This window comes from Primulina tabacum, chromosome 1, assembly GCF_025594145.1.
Source record: "Primulina tabacum isolate GXHZ01 chromosome 1, ASM2559414v2, whole genome shotgun sequence".
NCBI classification, from domain to species: domain Eukaryota; kingdom Viridiplantae; phylum Streptophyta; class Magnoliopsida; order Lamiales; family Gesneriaceae; genus Primulina; species Primulina tabacum.
In genome coordinates this window covers 1,292,374-1,315,487 of record NC_134550.1, presented here as the reverse complement: position 1 = coordinate 1,315,487, position 23,114 = coordinate 1,292,374, and the positions used below count along the sequence as shown (strand labels likewise).

The 23,114-nt window shown below is 37.1% G+C and overlaps 5 protein-coding genes across 11 annotated transcripts; 4 read left to right on the top strand and 1 right to left on the bottom strand.

The window, feature by feature from the left end:
* Nucleotides 1–741: 741 nt before the first annotated feature.
* On the top strand, nucleotides 742–3,947 carry LOC142547354 (cyclic nucleotide-gated ion channel 2-like). The gene is made up of 7 exons (XM_075655647.1): nucleotides 742–1,405; nucleotides 1,827–2,042; nucleotides 2,121–2,437; nucleotides 2,513–2,624; nucleotides 2,703–2,939; nucleotides 3,036–3,122; nucleotides 3,233–3,947. The coding sequence occupies exons 1-7, from the start codon at nucleotides 1,181–1,183 to the stop codon at nucleotides 3,713–3,715; spliced, it is 1,677 nt and encodes a 558-aa protein (XP_075511762.1). The 5' UTR covers nucleotides 742–1,180; the 3' UTR covers nucleotides 3,716–3,947.
* Nucleotides 3,948–5,530: 1,583 nt separating this feature from the next.
* LOC142547075 (phosphatidylinositol 3,4,5-trisphosphate 3-phosphatase and protein-tyrosine-phosphatase PTEN1-like) lies at nucleotides 5,531–8,408 on the top strand. Of its 2 annotated transcripts, none has more exons than XM_075655188.1 (8): nucleotides 5,531–5,766; nucleotides 5,925–6,238; nucleotides 6,319–6,495; nucleotides 6,730–6,843; nucleotides 7,038–7,226; nucleotides 7,327–7,554; nucleotides 7,641–7,742; nucleotides 7,821–8,408. In XM_075655188.1, the coding sequence occupies exons 2-8, from the start codon at nucleotides 5,954–5,956 to the stop codon at nucleotides 7,947–7,949; spliced, it is 1,224 nt and encodes a 407-aa protein (XP_075511303.1). In that variant the 5' UTR covers nucleotides 5,531–5,766; nucleotides 5,925–5,953; the 3' UTR covers nucleotides 7,950–8,408. The 2 variants fall into 2 exon arrangements, with proteins under 2 accessions (XP_075511303.1, XP_075511384.1); XM_075655269.1 differs by having other exon boundaries at nucleotides 5,531–5,821.
* Nucleotides 6,905–10,322, bottom strand: LOC142547189 (uncharacterized). Of its 5 annotated transcripts, XR_012820631.1 has the most exons (8): nucleotides 10,189–10,322; nucleotides 9,645–10,104; nucleotides 9,254–9,392; nucleotides 9,062–9,123; nucleotides 8,742–8,880; nucleotides 8,397–8,606; nucleotides 7,314–7,370; nucleotides 6,905–7,230 (listed from the first exon to the last, which is right to left on the bottom strand). XR_012820631.1 is itself a non-coding variant. In XM_075655459.1 (6 exons), exons 2-6 carry the CDS (start codon nucleotides 9,944–9,946, stop codon nucleotides 8,469–8,471), a joined length of 780 nt encoding a protein of 259 aa, XP_075511574.1. In that variant the 5' UTR covers nucleotides 9,947–10,104; nucleotides 10,189–10,322; the 3' UTR covers nucleotides 8,393–8,468. The 5 variants fall into 5 exon arrangements, 1 of the variants encoding a protein (XP_075511574.1); XR_012820624.1 differs by having other exon boundaries at nucleotides 6,905–7,370; XR_012820648.1 differs by lacking the exons at nucleotides 6,905–7,230; nucleotides 7,314–7,370 and adding an exon at nucleotides 7,645–8,157.
* Nucleotides 10,323–12,155: 1,833 nt separating this feature from the next.
* Nucleotides 12,156–14,901, top strand: LOC142547005 (chorismate mutase 1, chloroplastic-like). Its single transcript, XM_075655073.1, has 6 exons — nucleotides 12,156–12,466; nucleotides 13,288–13,507; nucleotides 13,578–13,664; nucleotides 13,782–13,925; nucleotides 14,371–14,463; nucleotides 14,557–14,901. The coding sequence occupies exons 1-6, from the start codon at nucleotides 12,303–12,305 to the stop codon at nucleotides 14,791–14,793; spliced, it is 945 nt and encodes a 314-aa protein (XP_075511188.1). The 5' UTR covers nucleotides 12,156–12,302; the 3' UTR covers nucleotides 14,794–14,901.
* A 2,099-nt stretch (nucleotides 14,902–17,000) lies between these two features.
* On the top strand, nucleotides 17,001–22,948 carry LOC142546876 (ARF guanine-nucleotide exchange factor GNOM-like). 2 transcript variants are annotated; one of them, XM_075654954.1, is made up of 3 exons: nucleotides 17,001–17,210; nucleotides 17,648–18,516; nucleotides 19,109–22,948. In XM_075654954.1, the coding sequence occupies exons 2-3, from the start codon at nucleotides 17,791–17,793 to the stop codon at nucleotides 22,751–22,753; spliced, it is 4,371 nt and encodes a 1,456-aa protein (XP_075511069.1). In that variant the 5' UTR covers nucleotides 17,001–17,210; nucleotides 17,648–17,790; the 3' UTR covers nucleotides 22,754–22,948. The 2 variants fall into 2 exon arrangements, with proteins under 2 accessions (XP_075511069.1, XP_075510988.1); XM_075654873.1 differs by having other exon boundaries at nucleotides 17,003–17,210; nucleotides 17,704–18,516.
* The last annotated feature ends 166 nt before the right edge of the window (nucleotides 22,949–23,114 follow it).

Below are 23,114 nucleotides of genomic sequence, written 5' to 3'. Positions count from 1 at the left end.
AATTGTTTTTTTTTTAAAAAAATCATATTGTCAAAAAAAAAAGAAAAAGAAAAGAGGTTAATACGAGTACGAATAAAATTATCTATTATATCGGTTTTTATCTATTTTTGGAGTGACTGGAAACTTCAACTAAACATATATGCCAAAGATGGTAGCCCTCTCCTACTCCAAAATATATCTAATTTTGTTTGCTAGATTTCCGTTCAAGACAAAAATTATTTCTCTTTAATGCTTAGATTTGAATTTAATTTTTTTAAATAAACTAGAGTTTGAATAAATACTTGAAAATAAATAATTGTTATCAATTCGAATTTGAATTCATTTATTAATCAAGAGATGATTGAATTTTATATATTTTTATGTTAACATCCTATTGAAATTTTATGTTTCAAATATCTATTTATAAATAATATACAATGAAATATATATATATATATATAGATATACATATTATAACATATTGATTAATAAATTTTTTTATTACTGCTATTTGCATGTGATTTTTATCTATCAAAGAGGTGGTAAGGGGCCAGCCGTACGATAAAGCTGATATATATTCCACGTCAGTTCTCGTACTATCACTTTCTTTTCTCAATCTCTCTGCAACACCCACGACCTTTCTTTGATCTCCCATGGTGTCGGTCCCCGGAACATGGCCTCTCACAATCCAGACCCCCGTTTCTTCCTCTCAAGGATTGTTTATTTCTTCTTTTACAGATTTCTCAATTTGGGTTTGTTTTGATCAATTAATTATATAGTGTTGTCTTCCTCGGGATGCAGGTGGTTTGGAATATTCCGGCGAGATTCGGTTCAAACTGGAATCAGTGACGACGCTGAAGACAATCAAATATCGGGTGGCGCAGGTGAATGTTACGCATGTAGTACCCAACTGGGAGCCCCTGTTTTCCACTCCACCAGCTGCGACAGAGCGGACAAGCCGGAGTGGGAAGCTTCCGCCGGTTCTTCCTTAATCCCGATAAGAAACCGGCCGAGAAAAGCCCAAAACACCCTGCCCGACGCAGGCCGACTGAGAGCATTCGGAAGAGTGTTGGACCCCCGGAGCAAAGGTGTGCAGCGATGGAACCGAGTGATCCTGTTGGCGCGTGGGGTGGCGCTGGCGGTGGACCCTCTGTTCTTCTACACGCTGTCCATTGGACGCGGCGACTCGCCGTGTCTGTACATGAACGGCGGTATGGCGATTATTGTGACGTTGCTGCGAACCTGCGTCGATGGGGTTCACTTGTTCCACCTGTGGCTGCAGTTTCGGCTGGCTTACATCTCCAGGGAGTCGTTGGTTGTCGGATGTGGGAAGCTAGTCTGGGATGCACGCGCCATCGCCACTCACTACGTGCGGTCCTTCCGGGGTTTCTGGCTTGATGTTTTTGTGATTCTTCCCATTCCTCAGGTGAGAGATTCAGTTCAACCAAATAAATTATTAATTTTTCTATTACTTTACAAAACTTTGTACTAATCCATGGATTTAAAACATAAAATATTCAAATCAATATCTGACTTATTTATACTATTATTATACAAATCACAATCATTTACTAGGATATGGATTTCATTTTAAATCTATTGTGATATGCTAATTATAAAGTTGATGTACTTGAGTTTCGAATGTTTATTTAATTTATTTATCAATAAAAATAAATTCAAAATCCATGTATTTCAGACTTGTCATTGTAAATACATCCTTAGATAATTTTTTTCCCAAAATTTATGTTGTCTCAAATCAAATATTTTTTTAAAAATGTTTTTTTTATCATATGTATCAACAAAATTCTGCGTCCATTGATGTTAATATATTCATGGTGCTATTGCAGGCTGTTTTTTGGTTAGTGGTGCCAAGATTAATCAAAGAGGAGAGGATAAAGCTTATAATGACAATTCTCTTGCTGATCTTCTTGTTCCAGTTCCTCCCTAAGGTCTATCACAGCATATATCTAATGAGAAGAATGCAAAAGGTGACAGGCTTCATCTTCGGCACGATTTGGTGGGGTTTCGGCCTTAATCTTTTAGCATATTTCATCGCTTCCCATGTGAGTACTGCTATACTCGTTCATGCTCAATTTCTTGAAATATATGCGTCTCTCGTGGTTAATTCAATCTATTTACAGGTTGCGGGTGGATGTTGGTATGTTCTTGCAATACAGCGTGTAGCATCTTGCCTGCAACATCATTGTGTCCAAACCAATTCGTGCAATCTACCTCTATCCTGCTCTGAGGAGGTTTGTTATCAGTTTCTACTGTCGTCGGGTACTGTGGCGAATCCGTGTGGGAGTAACACCACCGTGTTGGTCAGAAAGCCGTTGTGCTTGGATGTAAATGGGCCTTATCGTTATGGGATATATGAATGGGCTCTTCCTGTGGTATCCAGCAACTCTGTTTCTGTCAAGATTCTTTATCCCATTTTCTGGGGATTGATGACTCTTAGGTATACCAAGATAGCTTGAAAATTAATTCGTTCCGCTATCCGATGTATTCGTGACTCATTGGTATTTGTTTGCAGCACTTTTGGGAATGATTTGGAACCGACGAGCAACAGGTTGGAAGTAATGTTCAGTATATGCACTGTACTTAGTGGGTTGATGTTATTCACTCTGTTGATAGGAAATATTCAGGTGATTTTCTTTTTAGTCATTAATTTGGCCATGATGGATATTTCACTAAATCATCGTGCCGTGTTGGGGTTGTGTTAGGTGTTTCTGCACGCGGTTATGGCAAAGAAGAGAAAGATGCAACTGAGATGCCGAGACATGGAATGGTGGATGAAGAGAAGGCAATTGCCTGCGCTTCTTAGGCAAAGAGTTAGACGTTATGAAAGACAGAGATTGACGGCTCTGGATGGTGACGATGAGATGGATTTAATTTCCCACTTACCAGATGGACTTAGGAGGGACATTAAACGATTTCTCTGTCTTGATCTGGTTAAAAAGGTATTGTAAAGGTTCTACTTTTTAGTTTTTTTGTATTTGGAAAAATATAAGATCTTGTTAAGTTCCTAGATAAAGAAGAGTTTTGGCGATCTTTAGGTGCCCTTGTTTGATAGCTTGGACGATCTCATTTTGGACAACATATGCGACCGTGTTAAGCCACTTGTTTTCTCCAAAGACGAAACGGTATGAAGAGACTGCTTGTGACACCTATGTACCATGTCGATTTATGGGAGTTGTTCGATACTATTTATGTGGTGCAAAGTCTCATTCACGATCTTATGAACCATCAACAGATAATACGAGAGGGAGACCCTGTGCAACGGATGGTGTTCATCGTGCGTGGCCGTGTAAAAAGCAGCCAAAATCTCAGCAGAGGGATGGTGGCTACGAGTCTGCTAGAGCCCGGTGGATTCTTTGGGGACGAGCTTTTACATTGGTGCCTTCGACGCCCTTTTATGGACAGACTTCCTGCTTCTTCTTCAACATTTACCTGCATTGAATCGGCTGAAGCATATGCTCTATACTCCAAAGATCTTCGCTACATCACGGATCATTTTCGTTACAAATTCGCCAATGAGAGGCTCAAGCGAACCGCGAGGTACTATTCCTCTAATTGGAGAACATGGGCTGCTGTTAATATCCAGTTGGCCTGGAAGCGTTACATGCAGAGGACCAACCATTATGCGCTCAGTTCAGGCAGTGGTGACAGTGACAGGCTGCTTCGGCGGTATGCTGCATTCTTTTTGTCAATTCGACCACATGATCATCTTGAATGAGAGCAACTTGTTCAAGGCTCAGGGACTTTCAGTATTTTTTCATCTGTCTACATTGATTAAATGATTCATAAGTTTACTTTAAGGGGATGTGTTGTAATATGTGTCGTGAATGTGATGGCGTCGATCTTTCCCAATAATTTGTTTGTGTAAGGCTGTGCTGCTTATGGAAGCAGTTGTGTGCACTTCTTTTTTGCATGAAGTTTTCAGTTATGAAATCTCATTTAATTTGCTTTGTCACAAAACTTAAAATCCCATTTAAATGCATTGCCTGATCCCCAACGTTGAATGAATATGGCTCAGATAATTTTACAACGTTGTTTTAATAAAATAAAAATCTTAAAATATGCAATATTTTAATTCATGACTCATGTGAATACGTTCTCGTACAATTGAGTGAACAAACAAACATTATATGAAAGTTATGGAATGATAAACACGAAATTTGTTTGATGTTAAAATGCATGATACCACAGAACAATTTCCATCGCAAGTAACTGAACGTGCTCCAACCCTGAAGCGTTTGATGAGGTGGACTGATCTCGTGGTGCATCCATCACCGCCACCGCCACCCTAATTACTCCGCGACTGGCCAACATTCACATGCACTCACCCGGCAGAAGCATGTACTTGAGATTGATCCTGACGATTTACTCACCTCATGGATCATTTCCATCGTCGTTTGCGACCAATGCCCTCAAGAGAACCGCCATGTATGTTGGCTTGCTTGCCGTTGGAGAAAATCTGGGAATCCCGGTGTATTAAAGGATGGTGCGGTGGCAGCGACGCAAGCCTACAACCGCGCACCTCTATGTTCATGTCGCCCAGGCCAAATGATAATATTGAATGAAGTTGAACTATTTTTTTGGAAGAATAATGGAATTCAAGTAGGGGGTGTCAAAATCAGACACGACTCATTAACCTGATACGGTTTAATCCAAAAAAATGAGGTTTGGGCTGGGGGTTTTTGGGTTCGAGTCAGATCGAGTTGGACCCGAAAAAATATCGGGTTATTGTATATTTATATTATACATTTTCATAATTTAATATTTAATTTGAATTTTTTTAAAACAATTATTTATTTGATTTAGTAAATATACTTTATTTTTTTACAGTTAGAAAATTTTGTTATTATTTGTTTAACTTAATTTTTTTAAATTTTATTCAAAAAAAATTTAAAAAAAATTCAAAATTAGGTTGATCGGGTTGATTCGGATTTGGATTGAGAGTTTTCGGGTTCGGTTCATGTTGAGCAATTTTTGAATAGTACTAATGCCCAACCCGAATGGCAAAAACTTGTGTGATACGGTCTCACGGGTCGTATTTTGTGAGACGTGTCTCTTATTTGGGTCATCCATGAAAAAATATTACTTTTTATGCTAAGAGTATTATTTTTTATTGTGAATATCGGTAGGATTGACCCGTTTCACAGATAAAGATTCGTGAGACGTCTCACAGACCTACTCAACCCAAATTGACTATTCTAAATTCAAGTTGATAAAAGATTTTCTATAACAGATAAAGATAATTTTGAGCTAGATGAATTAGATGCTTTTAGATTCCAAATTTTCGGTTTAACACAATGAGTGCATCCTGTTTTTAGCTAGAATAATATGACAATTTTTTTTAGATATTCTGTTAAAATTGTTCTATTGTCAATCATCAATTAGTGCCTAGTGACGTGATCAAATAATTATGCATGTTTAATATAATCCCAACACAGAAAAGTGTTCCAGTAATCAATAATCATTAATAAATAAATAAATGTGCACGCACGTATATGTATACATACATACCCGGTGATGCGGCTTCATTTTCTCCCAAGTTTAAGGCCGCCTGGATTGTGGACAGAAACACCAAATATAGCACAAAATATTTGTTCCCCTCACCACATCTGGTCATGAGCCCGTTCATCTCCTCATTTTGTCCCCCTTAAGAAACAGCCTCAGATTTTCAAAAGGGCCCCCCATTTCTGCATTTTCTTGACTCTTGGACCAAATTTATTGGCTTTTGATTCACTTTGGTTGGTTCAAGAAGGATTCTTGAATCAAACTGTAAGGCAAATATTTTGTGCTACTTTTATTTGGTTGGCACTATAGGAGCGTTTGTGTATGTTCTTGGGATTTTCTTTATTGTTTCTGCCAAATATTCCACGTTCGGTTCTCATCATAATATATATTGCGACGTTAGACTGGTCTCGTGATTTGTGTAGGTCTCTCGCTCAATTCATGTAGCGGCTAGATGGGGTTAAAGTTTTCAAGAAAAGAGCAACAAAGGGCTGAAATTGTGAATCTGAAGCATGTTCAGAATCGACTGGTGAATTGTCTATGGAGGAATTACATACGAAATTTGGTGTCGAAGAAAAGGAGGAGAATGCTAGTTGCGGGGTATGATCTTGACATGACCTACATAACTGATAGATTATTAGCAATGTCGTTCCCCGCAGAACATATGCGAGCCATGTATCGTAATCCCATATGGCAGGTCAAGTCTGTGCTGGAAACGAGACATTCTGGTCATTATAAGGTATACATTACATGTTCAGAATCGGTTCTTCAAAATTTCGAAACTGTCATTCACGTTAGTCTGATGTTTGATATATTAAGGTGTATAACTTGTGCATAGAAGAAAATTACGATGCATCCCATTTTGACGGCCGTGTAGAGAGATACCCCTTTGATGATAACCATGTTCCTCCGATTTCAATGATCAAGGCCTTCTGTGAAGATGTCCATTCTTGGTTATCTAGTGATCCAAAGAATATTGCAGTTGTGCACTGCATGGTAAGTAGAAACCTCTAGTACTTTTCAATCATAGAAATGCGACATGATTCCATATCAACTGCATAAGAGGTTTGTGGAAAGACTCCTAAATCTGTAATATTTCCTTGTCTAAAACACTAGTTTTTCGGATGTTGAGTTGGGTATTCATTAGTTTGTGTCATTTTGAAAAGAAACAGTTGTAGAAAAAATCAGGTGGGAATTTTCTTTATCCATTTTCGGCTAACTTATGTGCAGGCAGGAAAGGGACGAACTGGGCTAATGATATCTTCTTATCTAGTTTACACTGGCATGTCAGCAGAGAAAGCTATGGAAGTATATGCTGAGAGACGAACCACGAATAACGAAGGAGTAAGTTTCATAGGTATATATATTTCAGTAGTCGAGTTCTTCATGAAAACTTAAAAGGAACAAAAAGAAAGAGCTTGGCAATTCTATTGCGGAATAATTGATTTTTGTTTGAACAAAAATATAGTTACAAATAACCACTACGGACACAGTAAATCCTACTTCATTGGATATTTTTGATTCTTTAAGCATTGTAGGTCTCAATACCAAGCCAACGTAGGTATGTTGGATACTGGGAAAAGTTACTTTCTTTTCCCAGAGGAGTTAACCTTGGTCATCTTCATGTCAATTTACCTAAACCATGTGGAAGAGAGCTGCTGCATATTCGATTATATGACACACTCGACATTGATCAGATCTTTGTCGTGGTCTCTGAGTTGCAAGAGGTACCTGCACTCCAAAAAAAAATTATCATTTTGGCTGGACCTAAGCTCTTATGATGTTTTCTTGTTTTTTTTTTTTATCTATTCAACCTTCGTCTTGCAGAATCCTGGGAAGCGGTATTGCCCTCCAGCAGAAATCTCCAAGAGCTGTTGCAGAAAAATTAGAAAAAGTTACGAAAGACCAAATATCCCACGATATTATTACTCATTTCTCAAGTGTGAAGGACAGGAAGAAGCAGTAAAGCCTCGGCTGGTAGCTCAAATGGACACTGAAAGGTCCATAATTTACCAAAAGAATTGTCTTGGTTGTGATTATGAGAAACCAGTACACGTACGATTTCCTGCTATTTTTTAACACGGTCTACTGTTTTGGCACTTCAACCCCAGAACAACTGATTCATTTTGAGATTCTGGCAGATTAGAGGAGATATTCGAATAATTTTCTATGAAAAATTAATTGGAGGGCGTCTCTTCTATGCTTGCTTCAACACAGCTTTCATTACTAGCAGTTTGTTGCAGGTACCTTCTTCACAGGTACTTCTTACATTCCCAACAGACTCTAATTTTCACTAAAAGTTTGTGATGTTTTTGTTTCAGTTCTCTCTTAGAGATTTAGACAAAGTTGGAAAAAAAGGCAGATCAATCTGTGGTTCTTCATTCTGCTTGGAGCTCTTCTTCGGTCCATCAAACGCCAACTGCTTGCTTGTGCCTTCATCAAATGCCTGACTTAGATTTGATTCGATATATCAGATAATTGAATTGTAACTGATTTTTTTAGGCGCCCTTCCTGCTTAGAGGTTTCTAATAATCAGAAGTAGTCATCAGAATTTGTTGGAATTATGAGAGTCCATTCCTGTAAATTTACCCGTTTTTTTGTCAAGTTTTTTGAGATAGAAAGACTTGCGGAATGGCTAGAAATGTTGGAAAGATATACCTGGGAATCATATCCAAGAATTCAACACACTTGTCTTATCCACAAGTTACATACTGAAACTTTAATTATAAAATTCAATACAGTTTCTTAGGACTATTTGGCCCCTTTTTCATGTAGAGTTGAACAAATCCTGACAGCTAAGTAAGTGTGACACGTTGCACTAATGGATGGTTACAAAACAAGAACCACAGTGAAAGTGTATTAGCTATGGGGATCAATAGTAGAAATTGAAAAAGTACCTGTTTGAAGCCTGCAGTAATTATTCGACACTTGTACAATACAACATCAGTGCAATGAGCCGATAAAAGGCCTTAAAGTTTTGACATTGTCCTCGTTAACTTCCTTGCGGCAAATTCATTTGCAATGCTCAAAGCGCTATTACTGTGGCGCAGATAAAACTCGGCTAGTAGGATCTGTCGTTCTTCTTCCGTTAGATCCCCATGACAACCCTACACCATAAGTTTAAAAATAAAATGAAAGACATTCGAGATATTACAATATAAAAGTGTTTGTAAGACAGCTCGACATATTTTACAGTAATAATTTTATCCAAGTAAATGGGTTGTGGGAGAAGGTGACATTACCATGCGTAAAGTCCTGTCAAGTACAGCTTGGTGCATAACAAGTCCTGCAGCTACAGAGACATTGAATGAATCTACCATGCCTCTCATAGGAATACTGCAGTGCACATCTGATAGCTCCAGAGCCTCAGTGCTTATGCCCCTGAAATTAATAACATCAACACGCAAACTTTCTACCTAAGGTTTCTGACCCCAAAAATGGTGTGATGTTCAATAAAAAAAATCAAGAGTTTATTAGGTGAAGCACTTTATTCTCATTATAAAGAAAAAAACCGATTACACATATATAAATGCCACAAAGCTGGAGGGTAGAAAAGAAATACTTGAGTTCATTTCCAACGATTATTGCGGTAGGCCATGACCAGTCAATGTCATAGACAGATACCTGGAGAAAGTTCCAGATGTTATACTATGTTACTGAAATTTAAAGAATTTCTTTCCACCAAAAGCAATATCAAAATTAAAGTAGAAAACAAATTGATATTTATCAATTTATTGTACTCGTTTACTTATACCGCATCGATCCCCAAATGAGTTGTGGCAATTCTATAACCGCGTGATTTTAGAATTCCAAAACACTCTTTGACAGAACCCCAAAGTTCGATATCCAACCATTTTTCAGCTCCCATGCTAACATGTCGGTTGTCTCTATATCTGCATTGTAGACAAGAGAGTGTTTATTATAAGAGGAAGCAGCCACAATGAATCAAGGACAACGTTTTATTATGCAAAGATGAAGTCAATGGTAAATTATTGAATGAATGTTCTCAAGTTATGGGGTGGAGACACACGACTTAAGTTCGAGTACTATAAAAAAAGATATAAGCAATCCAAGCATGAGAAAGACCAAGTAAACCATCTGCTTAATAATAAAAAAAGAGTTTTCTGCTTCAAGCAGTGGTGCACCTTCTTGAGTTGCCACAGGACACAACATGGACAGACTGAAAACCAAGGGCATCAGCAGAACGAAAAGCAGCTGAAACATTGCCAAAATCGGTTAATCCTTCGACCACCAAACACACGGAATAGGTGCGGTTTATCACCGCATTCCTAAACTTCTCCTTTCTCGCGTCCATTATATACGGATCCATCGCTTCCAACACTTCAGTACTGCTTAAATATCCATCTCCTGTTTTGAATCTATTCAAATACGGAAACCAACGACTCCCATGTTCATAATCATTTTCGGGCCGTCGTTCCAGTTTCATCAATCTTAAAACATCGTCCTTGTTTTTTGAAAGCAACTCCACCACATTATCCTTGTTCGAAAATTGAGGCAGTTCCGGGGTCTGTAATGAACTAGCGCAACTCAAACAACCAAAGCTTCTGGAAATTGAAAAGGTCTTGTGAGATTTGAACCTAAGCCCTACATTAACGGGGAAAAATCAAAACTTGGTTCAAACAGCACGAATTTGAAACCTAAAAAACACAGATATTCAATGGATGTTACCGGAATGCAGTGGAAGATAGCGAAGGAAAGTTGAATTGGGTATAAATGCTCTGAATTCCACGAATGATACCGAAGAACGGATTAGGGTTTGCAGCAGCTCATTTGTCTTGAGAAACACACAGAGGAACCAGGTCGGAGTCGAGTGAAGTGGGAGGGAAGAGGTTTTCTTTAATTAAATTATGCCTAAATATATATAAATTTACCAAAATATTAAATAATTCTTCCTCCAAAAAAATCAAATAATTCTTTTAAATAATTTCTTTTCAAAAACCCTGATAATAAATAATAAAAATAAAGTGTTATTAATAATAGTATACTGGTAAAATTTTAAAATTTACAACAACAATAATATTACCAAATCAGGGTTGAACAAATTCTTTAAGTTATACCAAAATATCAGCAAAATTGATTTAATTAAAAAATTAAAATCAAACAGATCGAAACGATAATTTTGGTTTGTATTCATACTAACCATTATTTTGAAAAAAAACAATATTTAAAATTACTAAAATTAAATTTATAACTGAAACCCAAATAACCAAGCTCCTGAGCAATACACCTATCTTCCCTGATGCTCGGTTTCGGTTCAGTTCAATTTAGTTCGGTTATTTGAAATTTAATTTTTTGAAAAAATAAATCAAATAATCTCATGCTTACCACCAACCAAAACGTGTAAATCTATGCTTAAAAAATTATGTACAGCAGGTCTCTAGTGAGACGGTCTCACGAATCTTTATCTGTGAGAATGATCAGTTCTACCGATATTCACAATAAAAAGTAATACTCTTAGCATAAAAAATAATACTTTTTTATTTATTACTCAAATAAGATATCTGTCTCACAAAATACGACCCGTAAAATCGTCTCACGTAAATTTTTGTCAAAATATAATGCTTGCCACGGGGATTGGGACTGGGGACTTATTTTAAAGGCCACAAATATTTATTTGCGCACCTTTTTTTTTCAAGTTTCCATTCATAAAAAAAAAAAGTATTATTCTGAAATACATAATTATAGTTTACTGGTATTCAAATTTTGAGAGAAGAATAACCTTGTTCTAGCTTAGTAAACCAATTGTTAATTAAATTTATTTACCTATACAAAAATAAACCAACTATTAATTTATATATATTATTCAAATAACAAAACTGAAACCAAATACACTTTACAATCCCAAAACATCAACTTGGAGTAAATATTTCACCAAATAAATTGCTTGGATAGGAAGCTGTTGCCAAGAAGAACACTCACTCGAAGAAATATTGTTGAATATAGATGCATGTTTGTATATTTGGGAGAAACAAAAATAGAAAAAATGACCTATTGGATTTAGAATTATTAATACCATATAAAAAAACTATAAAATAATCTCAAATCACTCGATTAATCCGCCGGATTTAGAATTCTTTATATCATATCAAAAACTACAAAATAATTTTAAAACTCTCAATTAATCCGCCGTATATAAAGGATCCTCACCAAACACTCATAAATTTAAACTAAAGGCCACATATCCTACCAATCAAATCAAATCAAATCAAATCAATTATTTACACAGTAAATTAATAACTCGACAATTGCCACCCACCAACATTAGCATGAATGAGTAGACACGGAAACATTTATAAAATTGTGTTATAATGATTGTTTTTCCATCTGAATATTATATTTTATGTTAAAAAATATTATTTATAAACCAAATAAATTAAAGTTGTTTGCAATGCGTTCTTTCTTGGTTATATAGTTAAGGATATTAAAATTACAAGAATCTTATATTAAATAAATTCAAGATTATATATATATATATATTTGAAAATTTTAATTAACAGGGGTATCTATTTAAATTGTTATTTAAAATTTTGTTTGAATCGAGAGAAAAATTAGTTATCGTAATTGGTATTAAATTAAAGATCTTTTATGAATTTAACATTCGGTTGGGCAAATCTCCGCCAAACGAAGACTCTCTCGTCACATCTCACCTACTACACTCTACACCCCCTCTGCCTGCCACCCAAGCCACAATGACAACGTGGTTGGTTTTACGGAAAATCAACTACTTTTCAACATTGTTTGTCTGCCTTTAAAATAATAATTATTTTCGTTTTCCTTGAAAAATGGAGGCGAAGCTGTTGAGGACCGTCAGTTCGAAGGTTTCATTGCCCAATACTCAATTTGCCGCCCCTCCAACATGGCGCAAGAATGGCAACTTTCGAGTACTCAACTCCAGATTTCAGGAGCGTGGCATTCTGGCAATACAAGTTCCTGCAGCTCCCGTTGGGTAACAAACGAATTCCATTTTCTTTTTCCTTTTTTTTTTATTTCCCTTTTTGTTTTTAGCCATTTTCATGATTGTTTCAACGGAGACATTCATTTTAATGGATATTGTCATTTTGCTTTCAGTGTGCAGTTTCTCAGTTGTTGAATTGGTTTATTTATTCGCAGTTAAGGGAGGGTTGCTATTAAATTTGGCATTTTTGTGTCGAAAGCTCCTTATTTTAGGCCCTAAAATAAGGATTAAGCCTTTGAGGTGGTTGATATATTGTTCATGTTAGTTGGCTGTTCTTGTTAATCAGATGAAGTAATTGAACCTGATTATTTGAACTTTATGCTTTGGACAATTGGTGGTCTACTTTCTTTTTCAAATTTATTTTTTTTTTCCGGTTCATTTTGGATGACTGTGATACATTTTACTCTCTTGCGTGCATTCACGCCCTGAGGAGTGTACCATAAGTTCTTAGTCTGGTGTGCGAAAATTTTATTTGAAAATACATATATAAAAGACAGAATATTTTTTTTTTAATTTGTCACAAGTTGCCTTCAAAATATTGCTGTATGGAATGATCTCAAGAAGACATGATACACAAGAAGTTTTGGTAGTCGATTTAACACGAGAAACCATAATTAGCACATTTGTGCGGCAAAAATAAATGGGAGTGCAATAGAAATTTCTACAAAGGACATCAATTAGTTGACTTTCTTTGTTAAACACATGTTTCTTTCCGGTTCCTTTGCGATGCTTGTGATACATTTTACTCTCATGCGTGCATTCATGTCCCATTCAGTCGAACTTGTCTTTAGGCCGGTTTCATTTCCTTTCAGATTGGCACCAAAAACCAGGGTAGATGAGACTCAAAGCTATACGCTTGAAGGTATCAGAAACTCCTTAATTCAGCAAGAGGATAGCATCATATTTAGTCTGGTTGAGAGAGCTCAATTCCGTTACAATGAAGAGACATATGATTCCAATGGTTCCTTGAATGGGTTCCAAGGTTCTCTGGTCGAGTATATTGTCCGAGAAACTGAAAAACTTCATGCAAAGGTATATTTGATCTTTTTTGAACCTTTTAGCTGTAAAAATTCGTGCAGTTTCTGAACTTGGTTTGTTGTAGGTTGGAAGATACGAAAGCCCTGATGAGCACCCTTTCTTCCCTGATGATCTACCAGAGCCAATATTACCCCCATTGCAGTATCCAAAGGTAAGCTATAGAGGTCTCGTCTTTTCTAGGAGTTGATTGACATGAAGTTCACCATTCTTTCTTACCGCCACATTTTCTGCATCAAATATTAAAATGATTTCTCTCTTGGCGTTACAGGTTCTGCAACCTGCAGCCGATGCAATCAACATTAATGTCCAAATATGGGAGATGTACTTCAGAAGTTTTCTCCCAATATTAGCTAAAGAAGGCGATGATGGTAATCATGGATCGGCAGCGACTTGTGACATAATTTGCTTGCAGGTATACAATTTGTCAAGTCACTGGGAGATATTCCCTTAATGTAAAATCAAATCCACCCACATAGTTTACACTTCACTTTTCTTTTTTCACCGTGACATGGCTGTTCAAGCTAGTTAGCACATACATAAATTCGAGTATGTGACTCTTTTATTACATTTTTTGGTCTGTTATCTTGGGGCAATTGTGTTTGATGGTTAAAGTTTGAATATTTTTCATTTACTTTTTACTTACACTTCAAAAGCTACTTACGGGCTTTTTTTCAAAAATTAGAGTTTGTCGGTGGATATCTAGATTGACAGGCACTTCAAGTTGAATGTTAGATACCAAGTTGGCACTTAAACCATGTGAAACCTGTTAAAACTGCAGAAACGTGGCATTTCAATGTTGAAAGGCTTAAAGTTGTATGGTTTTTCTTTCTTTTTTGATTCACGAATATTCTTTGTAGGCTCTATCAAAGAGAATTCATTATGGTAAGTTTGTAGCAGAAGCGAAATTTCGAGCATCCCAAGATGCTTACAAGTCTGCCATTAGAGCACAAGTAAGTCGATAATAAAATTAAATATGAAAATTGTTCATGCACACTAAATATTAGTGTTGAATTTTATGATGTTGGTTCAATATGTATTTGTAGGACCGAGCCCAATTGATGGATTTGTTGACGCATCCTGCAGTGGAAGAGACTGTGAAAAGAAGGGTAGAACAAAAAACCAGAAGATTCGGACAAGAATTGACGGTTGATGGAGGCGAAGATGTCAACAACCCTGTTTACAAGATAAATCCATGTTTAGTTTCTGATCTATATGATAATTGGATCATGCCGCTAACAAAGCAAGTCCAGGTTGAATATTTATTGAGAAGGCTTGATTAGATGAAAATTAAAGATGTTAATAGAATATATATTTCCTGTACCCATCTGTTAATGAGACCGATATTTGAGATTGTCTTTGATTGTTATCAAGAGAGTGTTGATTATTAATGTGTCATGTGATGATTAAATAGTTGTATATTCCATCCTCTCGATTTTAAAAAACTCATGTTGTACAATCTCACGGGAGTTTGTGATATGAATATTCTATTTGTGTGATTCATAAAAAAATTTATTTTTTATGTCAAATATTAATTTTTATTGTAAATATAAATAAGATTCTTAATTGGTGATACATGATATTACATGGATAGCCAAAATCAAGGTAAATATGTAGGAATAGTTCGTCCGAAGCTTGGTCATTTCTCTTGATATTGGTTTTGGGAGCCAAGGATCACTTGAAATTGGTGAACGAGTGTTTCTCGAATCAATTTGATGTTTGTTAATGTGTTGGTTGGGGTGGGGAATGGTTGAAGTGTATAAATATATATTGAATATGAGAGTGAGGATTGGAAGAGGAATAGTTGCGCCGGATGCTATTGGAAATTTCTTCAAACCAAATATCCCAATGGCAATAATATGCATCAATATCCAGGCAAATCGTTGCGTCGTGTGCCACAGTCCAAAATTTTCCTCCAATTTCAAACTTGGGTTTTTAAACATTGAATAGCTGTTCCAACACCACCAAATGAAATGAATAGATACAAACCTTACCACTAATTGTCCTAAACAGAAAAAAGAGATCAAAAGATCCAGCAAACAGTTTAAATTCTTAGGAACAAGCATGAGCGCCATAGACAGAACTGGTTACGGTAGATGATATATCCAAACTCTTTTAATATAGAATACAATCAGCACCCGTTCAAGTAGGCGAAATTATCTTGTGAAATCATTGTATGAGATCTCTACCATAGTTAAATTACCATCAATTTATATCTTCGTAATTTTAATAATATCAAATCTGATGGTAGAGTATATTCTTTGATTTTTACATATTCATAAGATGAATATTGCTAGCAAAGTTTCCCTGCGATGTCATTAACAAGCTCTGATACGCTAAAATTGATTTTGGGCTGCTTTGATTGGTAGTGACAATGCTAGGGTCTCAACACTTGATCCAAATCCATACAGCATGCGCCGTCCATCCTCAAATTATATTCCACGACAGGTTCAACCATATGTCAGGCTCGTTCTTGAACTATTGATCGTGCACACTAATCATGTCTGTTACACAAAGTCACATACCAGGTCAAGTCAATTCAGTTCTTCCTTCTGATATGTTTTGTGGCGCTAGCTTCAATTATGTTGTACCATAAGTGAGAGTAATTGAGATGCTATAAACCACTTCAGCTAATAAAAAACTCCGATCAACCATATATTTTCATTGAACTATTACACTAAAAATAAATTGATTTTCAGATTGAACATATGACATATATCATTCCAGAGAAAACTTGACAGTGTCCATAATAAGATGACTAGTGTGTCATGCCTCGGAATAGAGAGCGCATATATCAAAGTTGACACACGTGGACAATGGAATACTATTGATTCGATCAAGAAACGTCATCAATTCATGTATAATGACAAAGATACAACCAAGTGGCACATTTAGTTTTAGCCATATCCATTGTGTTTAAAAATATACTATCATTTGTAAACAGAGTGTGTTACATTTCCAACAATAGCAGATCGTTCTGTGTTCCATATCTTCTAGTGACTTTTCATATTCGTCTATGGCAAGTGTTCGTCCAAAAAGCCCATGACAAACTGATGGCGGTGAGCATTTCTTGGCTGGTTTATCAGAATAGAGTAGAGGATCAAGAAAAGTAAATGAAGTGCAACGTCTATTCTAACTGAAGTCAAAAGAGAAGAAAGAATCATTCCTTCAATCTCTCAAATTCTCACTTCCACAAACTAACTCTGTCGATAATAAGCTGCAAGATTGAAAAAAATCTACCAAAACATGCATAAAATCAATAAATAAAAAAAGTAATAAAACTTCACATCAGAAAATAGCTTATGTTATATCAGAGATTCAGAAGGCTATAGAAACGATTCCTCTTACTCTTCAGCTGAGAAAAAGATTTGAACTTGTAACGTATTGTCCAAAATTAACTCACAAGGTTAATCAATCGAAGAAAACACGTTAATGATGGAGTGTGTCATATATCCTATTCTTCAAACTGTATTTCATTTTCAAAACAAATAAAACGTAGTCAACATTGATTAGCGAAAATAGAAACGTTTTTTCAAGCGCTAAAGATATTATTTTGACCAAAATAAATTTTCGAATTACCAAAACTGTCCCCCTCTGTGAAAGCAGGCAGTGGCAGCGATGGAGAATTGGAGATGACTTCCTGCAGAGAAAGAAAACCAAACACCCATTTAACTCCTCGCTGTGATCTTCAATCGATCTGGTACTAGTCTCTTCATTTCTTTTTTATCTGTTCCTACAATTCGGATGATGAGCCATTCGTCTGTAAGCTCACGGTTGTTAAATCGTATTGCATTTCGCTTTGTGGATTTTTGATGCTATAGATCTTGCTGTGAGTTGATTTGAATGCTGGATTTAGGTTCCAATTGGTGTAGATCTGCCACTCGATGCTATACGCATCTTTTTTCTATTTTGTTTTGTTTTCTCGTTCTAGAAATGCAGTCATGTGTGATTGAATTTCATTTTGAACATTTGTTTTTGTCTCTTGCTAGCTGATTTCATGGGTTTTTTTTTCATATTTCATATACTGGCTGATTAACACAGAGTCGTTATTGTACTTGTTACACTATCCATTCAGTAGAATTATATCAACTAGTTTTGCTGTATCAATCGTAAATGGAGTTTAACCTGCTTTTATAGGTATAACTGCCATATCTCATTGTATGTCAATCGTACTGATCTCTATGTAAAATCAGGAAGGGAATTCTTTAGCCTGACTTTCAGGCTTTCTTTATGTGCGCATTACGCAGAAGTTTCTGAGAGTTTAAATAAGCAGGATCAGTATGAATTCTCTTAATGGGCAGCAGGAAGTTGATGTGTTGGTTGAGAAACTGAACGGTTTTTCCAATCCTTCTGGTGGTACCTTAGCATGTATGTTGAATTCAGAAATTGGTGCCGTTTTGGCTGTGATGAGGAGAAATGTGAGATGGGGTGTTCATTATGCTGCTGATGAGGAGCAGACTGAGCATTCTCTCATTATATCTTTTAAGGAACTCAGAAAAAAGATATTTTCTTGGCAAAACCAGTGGCGTCGTGTTGATCCAGTTCTGTACCTTCAGCCGTTTTTGGATGTCATCAAATCAGATGAAACTGGTGCACCAATTACTGGTGTCGCATTATCATCTGTTTACAAAATCTTAAATTTAGATATAATTGATTCGAAAACTGGTAATATAGATAATGCTTTACATCCAATTGTTGATGCTGTGACAAGCTGCCGTTTTGAGGTGACTGATCCTGCCTCTGAGGAAGTTGCACTGATGAAGATTCTTCAAGTTCTTTTGGCATGCATGAAAACTAAAGCATCAGTTAGCTTGAACAACAATCATGTATGTGGGATTGTGACTACTTGCTTTCGGATAGTTCATCAGGCAAGTTCTAAAAGTGAACTACTGCAAAGGATTTCTCGTCATACGATGCATGAACTCATCAGGTGTATTTTTTTACACCTTCCTTCTATAGATGGAAATTGTCACAGATTGGCGCCTGGAAGCCAATCTCACACAGAGGTAACAAAGGAGTTCTTCTCATTTTATTAAACATCTTTTATGCAGATTTACATCTGCTGGATGTGTTTGCCACTCTGATAAATATTGGTCCCAAGTCAAATTTATATTTTGTTAATTGTATCATAAATTGGAATATGCTGCTCTTCGATATTGGATATGAAGAGAGATCTTGGATAGACTAAACTATGCAATAGAATATAATTTTTTCTTGGACACCCGATACCCGTATAGGTGCAGGAATTTTGGCTTTCAAAGGTAGTGTTAGCAGTTAAAATCAAAGTATTTTTCAAAGTTGTGTGGCCTCTTCATGTTTGATGAAAACTTTTACTTTCCTAAAGATTATTATTTAAGACTCTCAACTATCGTCTGTAAGATTCAGACGATTAATTCAACTCTGTACATGGTTGAGCGGTATTAGTACACTGATTCTTGATCCTGTATTCTTTTAAATTTGTGACTGTGACCCACTTTCTTATTCCTCCATTCACTTGTGAAAGTGTTACTGCGGTGCTGCTCCATTTTGTAATTCCTTGAAAAGTGTGATCTCGGTCCACTTTCTTATTTCTCCATTCGTTTGCGATTCTACTTGCAGGATGCTGTGTTTGCACATACTCAGTCTCTGCAGGGTAATAAACATGTCAATGGTTACCATAGAGCCGAATCAGGCAATGAGCCTCTTGCAGTTTCTTCAGATGTTCCAATGGACACAGTAGCAGTGCAAACGAATGATAAAACAACAGAGACTGTTCATGGAAAAATTAGCTCCATTAGTTCTGATTCTTCTATGACAGATCCTTATGGGATTCCGGCAATGGTTGAAATATTCCATTTCTTGTGCTCTCTTTTAAATGTGATGGAGAATATTGATATGGGTCCCAGATCAAATCCTATAGCATATGATGAAGATGTTCCTCTGTTTGCTCTAGGTTTGATTAATTCCGCTATAGAGTTAGGTGGGGCTTCTTTTGGAAACCATCCTAAACTATTGATGTTGATACAGGAGGAATTACTATACAACCTGATGCATTTCGGTTTGTCAATGAGTCCACTAATTCTTTCCACAGTATGTAGCATTGTTCTGAATCTTTATCATCATCTTAGAACCAAGTTAAGACTACAGCTTGCAGAATTTATTTCTGGTGTGTTGTTGAGAATTTCACAAAGCAAGTATGGAGCTTCTTACCAACAACAGGAGGTTGCTATGGAGGCTCTTGTTGACTTTTGCAGGCAACCTATGTTTGTCACTGAATTGTATGTCAACTATGATTGTGACATATCCTGCATCAACGTGTTCGAGGACCTTGCCAACCTGTTATCAAAGAGTGCCTTTCCAGTGAACAGCCCTTTATCTTCAATGAACACCCTTGCGCTAGATGGTCTGATTGCCTTGGTTCAGGGTATGGCTGAAAGAATAGGTCATGATTCATTAGGTTTTGGGGAAGCCTCCCCCTCCCTAGAGCTTAACGACTATGAGCCATTTTGGACAGCTAAATGTAATGACTATGTTCGACCTCATCACTGGGTTCCATTTGTACATAACATGAAGCACATAAAGAGGAAGTTATTGATTGGCGTTGATCACTTCAACAGGGATCCCAAAAAAGGCCTGGAATATCTTCAAGAATTACATTTGTTGCCTAGTAAACTAGACCCGATCAGTATAGCATATTTCTTCAGATATACAGCTGGATTGGATAAAAATCTTATTGGGGATTTTCTGGGGAGTCATGATGAATTTAACATACAAGTGCTGCATGAATTCGCAAGAATATTTGAATTTCGGGGCATGAATTTGGACACTGCTTTGCGCATTTTCTTGGAAGCTTTCAGATTACCTGGTGAGTCTCAGAAGATACAGAGAGTGCTAGAAGCATTTTCCGAGAGCTATTTTGAGCAATCACCCCATATTTTGGCCAACAAAGATGCTGCTCTCCTGTTGTCATATTCTTTGATAATGCTAAATACGGATCAACACAATGCACAGGTCAAGAAGAAGATGAGTGAAGATGATTTTATTCGCAACAACCGGAAAATCAATGGGGGAGATGATCTTCCTCGAGATTTTTTATCTAATCTTTATCACTCTATCTGTGAAAACGAAATCCGTATGCTTCCAGATCAAGGAGGTGTTGCAGTTTTCACGAGAAGTCATTGGATTGGCTTAATGTACAAAGCAAAGCACGCGGCACCTTTTATTTTCTGTGATCCTGGATCCTACTTTGACTATGACATGTTTGCTATTTTGTCTGGCCCATCAGTTGCTGCTATATCTGTGATATTTGATCATGCAGAGCAGGAAGGTGTTTTGCAGTCATGTATCAATGGATTTTTGGCCATTGCTAAACTTTCTGCCACTTACAGTTTTGGTAAAGTATTGGATGATTTAGTTGTATCCCTTTGCAAATTTACAACCTTGTTGAATCCCTTGTTTAATGAAAGATCGATTCTTAGTTTTGGAAATGATATAAAAGCTAGGATGGCAACTGTGGGAGTTTTTACCATTGGTAACTGTTATGGTGACCATATTCGCTCAGGCTGGAGAAACATGTTAGATTGCATTTTGAGTTTGCAGAAGATGGGCCTTCTTCCCGCTCGTCTTGCCAGGGATGCGGCTGATGATTTGGAGGCTTATCCTGATAATGATCACGTGAAACCTTCAGAATCACCTGCTTCTCAGGTGCCAGCAACTATTCCTTCCAGAAAATCATCTGGCATTATGGGCCGGTTTAGCCTACTCCTATCTCTTGATGCAGAAGAACCTGCACCCCAGCCCTCGGAAGAACAGCTTGCTGCTCGTCAGGTTTCCCTCCAGACTGTGAAAAATTGTCACATTGATGATATTTTTGCTGAGAGTAAGTTCTTGCAAGCAGATTCTCTATCCCAGCTTGTCCGCGCCCTTGTTGTGGCAGCAGGACGTCCTCTCAAAGGTAACAGCTCATTGGAAGATGAAGTCACAGCTGTTTTTTGTCTGGATTTGCTGATTGCAATCACTCTAAACAACCGGGACAGAATCATGCTTCTATGGCAAAACGTGTATGAGCACATTGCCAATGTTGTTCAGTCATCTGTAATGCCTGGTACTCTTGTAGAGAAGGCTGTCTTTGGGCTCCTTTGTATCTGCCGGCGACTACTTCCTTACAAAGAAAACCTCACTGATGAGCTTCTCAAGTCTCTGCAACTAGTATTGAAACTTGATGCCCGGGTTGCTGATGCTTACTGTGAACAAATCACACAGGAAGTGATGCATCTCGTGAAAGCAAATGCTATGCAGATAAGATCTCATATGGGCTGGCGGACAATCATATCTTTACTTTCCATCACAGCTCGGCATCCAGAAGCATCCGAAGCTGGGTTTGAGACCCTATCATTTGTCATGTCTGAGGGGGCTCACTTGTTGCCTACAAATTACGTGCTTTGCTTGAATGCTGCCAGGCAGTTTGCCGAGTCTCGCGTAGGTCAAGTTGATCGCTCAGTGAGATCTTTAGACCTGATGGCTGGTTCAGTTGTGTGTCTGGTAAGATGGTTTAACCACACCAAGGAAGCTGTGAACCAGGAGACGACTATAAAGATATCTCAGGATATACTCGAAATGTGGATGAGGCTTGTTCGGGGGCTGAGAAAAGTATGTTTGGATCCGAGAGAAGAGGTCAGGAATCATGCTATTTTGCTGTTACAAAGATGCTTGGCCTCAGATGGTATCTGTTTAACGACTGATCTATGGCTAGAATGTTTTGATCCAGTGATCTTCACGTTGCTTGATGAACTACTGGAAACGGCCCAACAAAGTTCTCCGAAGGACTATAGAAGCATAGAAGGATCGATTATTCTTTCGCTCAAGGTCTTAGCCAAAGCATTTCTACAGTCCCTGCGAGATATCTCGCAGTCAACATCATTCTGCCAACTCTGGTTGAAGGTTCTTAGCTGCATGGAAAGGCACATGAAGCTGCGATTCAGAGGAAAACGAAGCGAGAAGATTCACGAATTAGTTCCCGAGCTTCTCAAGAACGTACTCCTAGTCATGAAGACAAGTGGGATTCTTGTGCCGAGCGATCCTGTCAGGGGAGACAGCTTTTGGCAACTTACTTGGCTGCACGTTAAAAATATCACCCCAGATATGCAATCTGAAGTTTTTCACAGAGAAGAAATGGAAAAGTTGCAAGAAAAACAACCCAAAGGTGGGTGCAGTCCTTTCCCCGATGGAAACCTCGTCGTTTCACCTAACAAAACCACAGCCTGAGGATAGTTATTTTTCCATCCAAAGGTAAGGCTCTGTTGAAGGAGGGTCTAAGATTCCTGCGTCTCTCTCTTTTTTTTGGCTTCATTTACAGCATTGATACTGATATAGGATTTTATAGCTTTGCACGATATCATTTGTATAATAACACTTTTCAAGCGTTTGAGTATAGCATAGCATCGTAGTTGAGAGTTGATTAACTCGATGATTATATTTTCCAAAGCATGATTATTATCGTCAATTTTTTTATTTTTTTTCTTGTTTTCATTTACTGCTTTTCCTTGAACAATTTGCAAATTTCGTGACGATTATAATGTCCATGATTGCAACCATATCTTTTGTGAAACATTAATGTTACCTGTGA

Coding starts and splice junctions, on each gene's coding strand:
- LOC142547354 (XM_075655647.1), top strand. CDS start 1,181: ATGAACGGCGGTATGGCGATTATTGTGACGTTGCTGCGAACCTGCGTC. Junction 2,043..2,120: donor CATATTTCATCGCTTCCCAT/GTGAGTACTGCT, acceptor ATCTATTTACAG/GTTGCGGGTGGATGTTGGTA. Junction 2,940..3,035: donor GTCTTGATCTGGTTAAAAAG/GTATTGTAAAGG, acceptor GGCGATCTTTAG/GTGCCCTTGTTTGATAGCTT.
- LOC142547075 (XM_075655188.1), top strand. CDS start 5,954: ATGGGGTTAAAGTTTTCAAGAAAAGAGCAACAAAGGGCTGAAATTGTG. Junction 6,844..7,037: donor GAACCACGAATAACGAAGGA/GTAAGTTTCATA, acceptor TAAGCATTGTAG/GTCTCAATACCAAGCCAACG. Junction 7,227..7,326: donor TGGTCTCTGAGTTGCAAGAG/GTACCTGCACTC, acceptor TTCGTCTTGCAG/AATCCTGGGAAGCGGTATTG.
- LOC142547189 (XM_075655459.1), bottom strand. CDS start 9,946: ATGAAACTGGAACGACGGCCCGAAAATGATTATGAACATGGGAGTCGT. Junction 9,124..9,253: donor CTCATTTGGGGATCGATGCG/GTATAAGTAAAC, acceptor AACTTTCTCCAG/GTATCTGTCTATGACATTGA. Junction 8,607..8,741: donor TTGACAGGACTTTACGCATG/GTAATGTCACCT, acceptor CTTATGGTGTAG/GGTTGTCATGGGGATCTAAC.
- LOC142547005 (XM_075655073.1), top strand. CDS start 12,303: ATGGAGGCGAAGCTGTTGAGGACCGTCAGTTCGAAGGTTTCATTGCCC. Junction 13,508..13,577: donor CTGAAAAACTTCATGCAAAG/GTATATTTGATC, acceptor GGTTTGTTGTAG/GTTGGAAGATACGAAAGCCC. Junction 13,926..14,370: donor GTGACATAATTTGCTTGCAG/GTATACAATTTG, acceptor TATTCTTTGTAG/GCTCTATCAAAGAGAATTCA.
- LOC142546876 (XM_075654954.1), top strand. CDS start 17,791: ATGAATTCTCTTAATGGGCAGCAGGAAGTTGATGTGTTGGTTGAGAAA. Junction 18,517..19,108: donor GAAGCCAATCTCACACAGAG/GTAACAAAGGAG, acceptor TTCTACTTGCAG/GATGCTGTGTTTGCACATAC.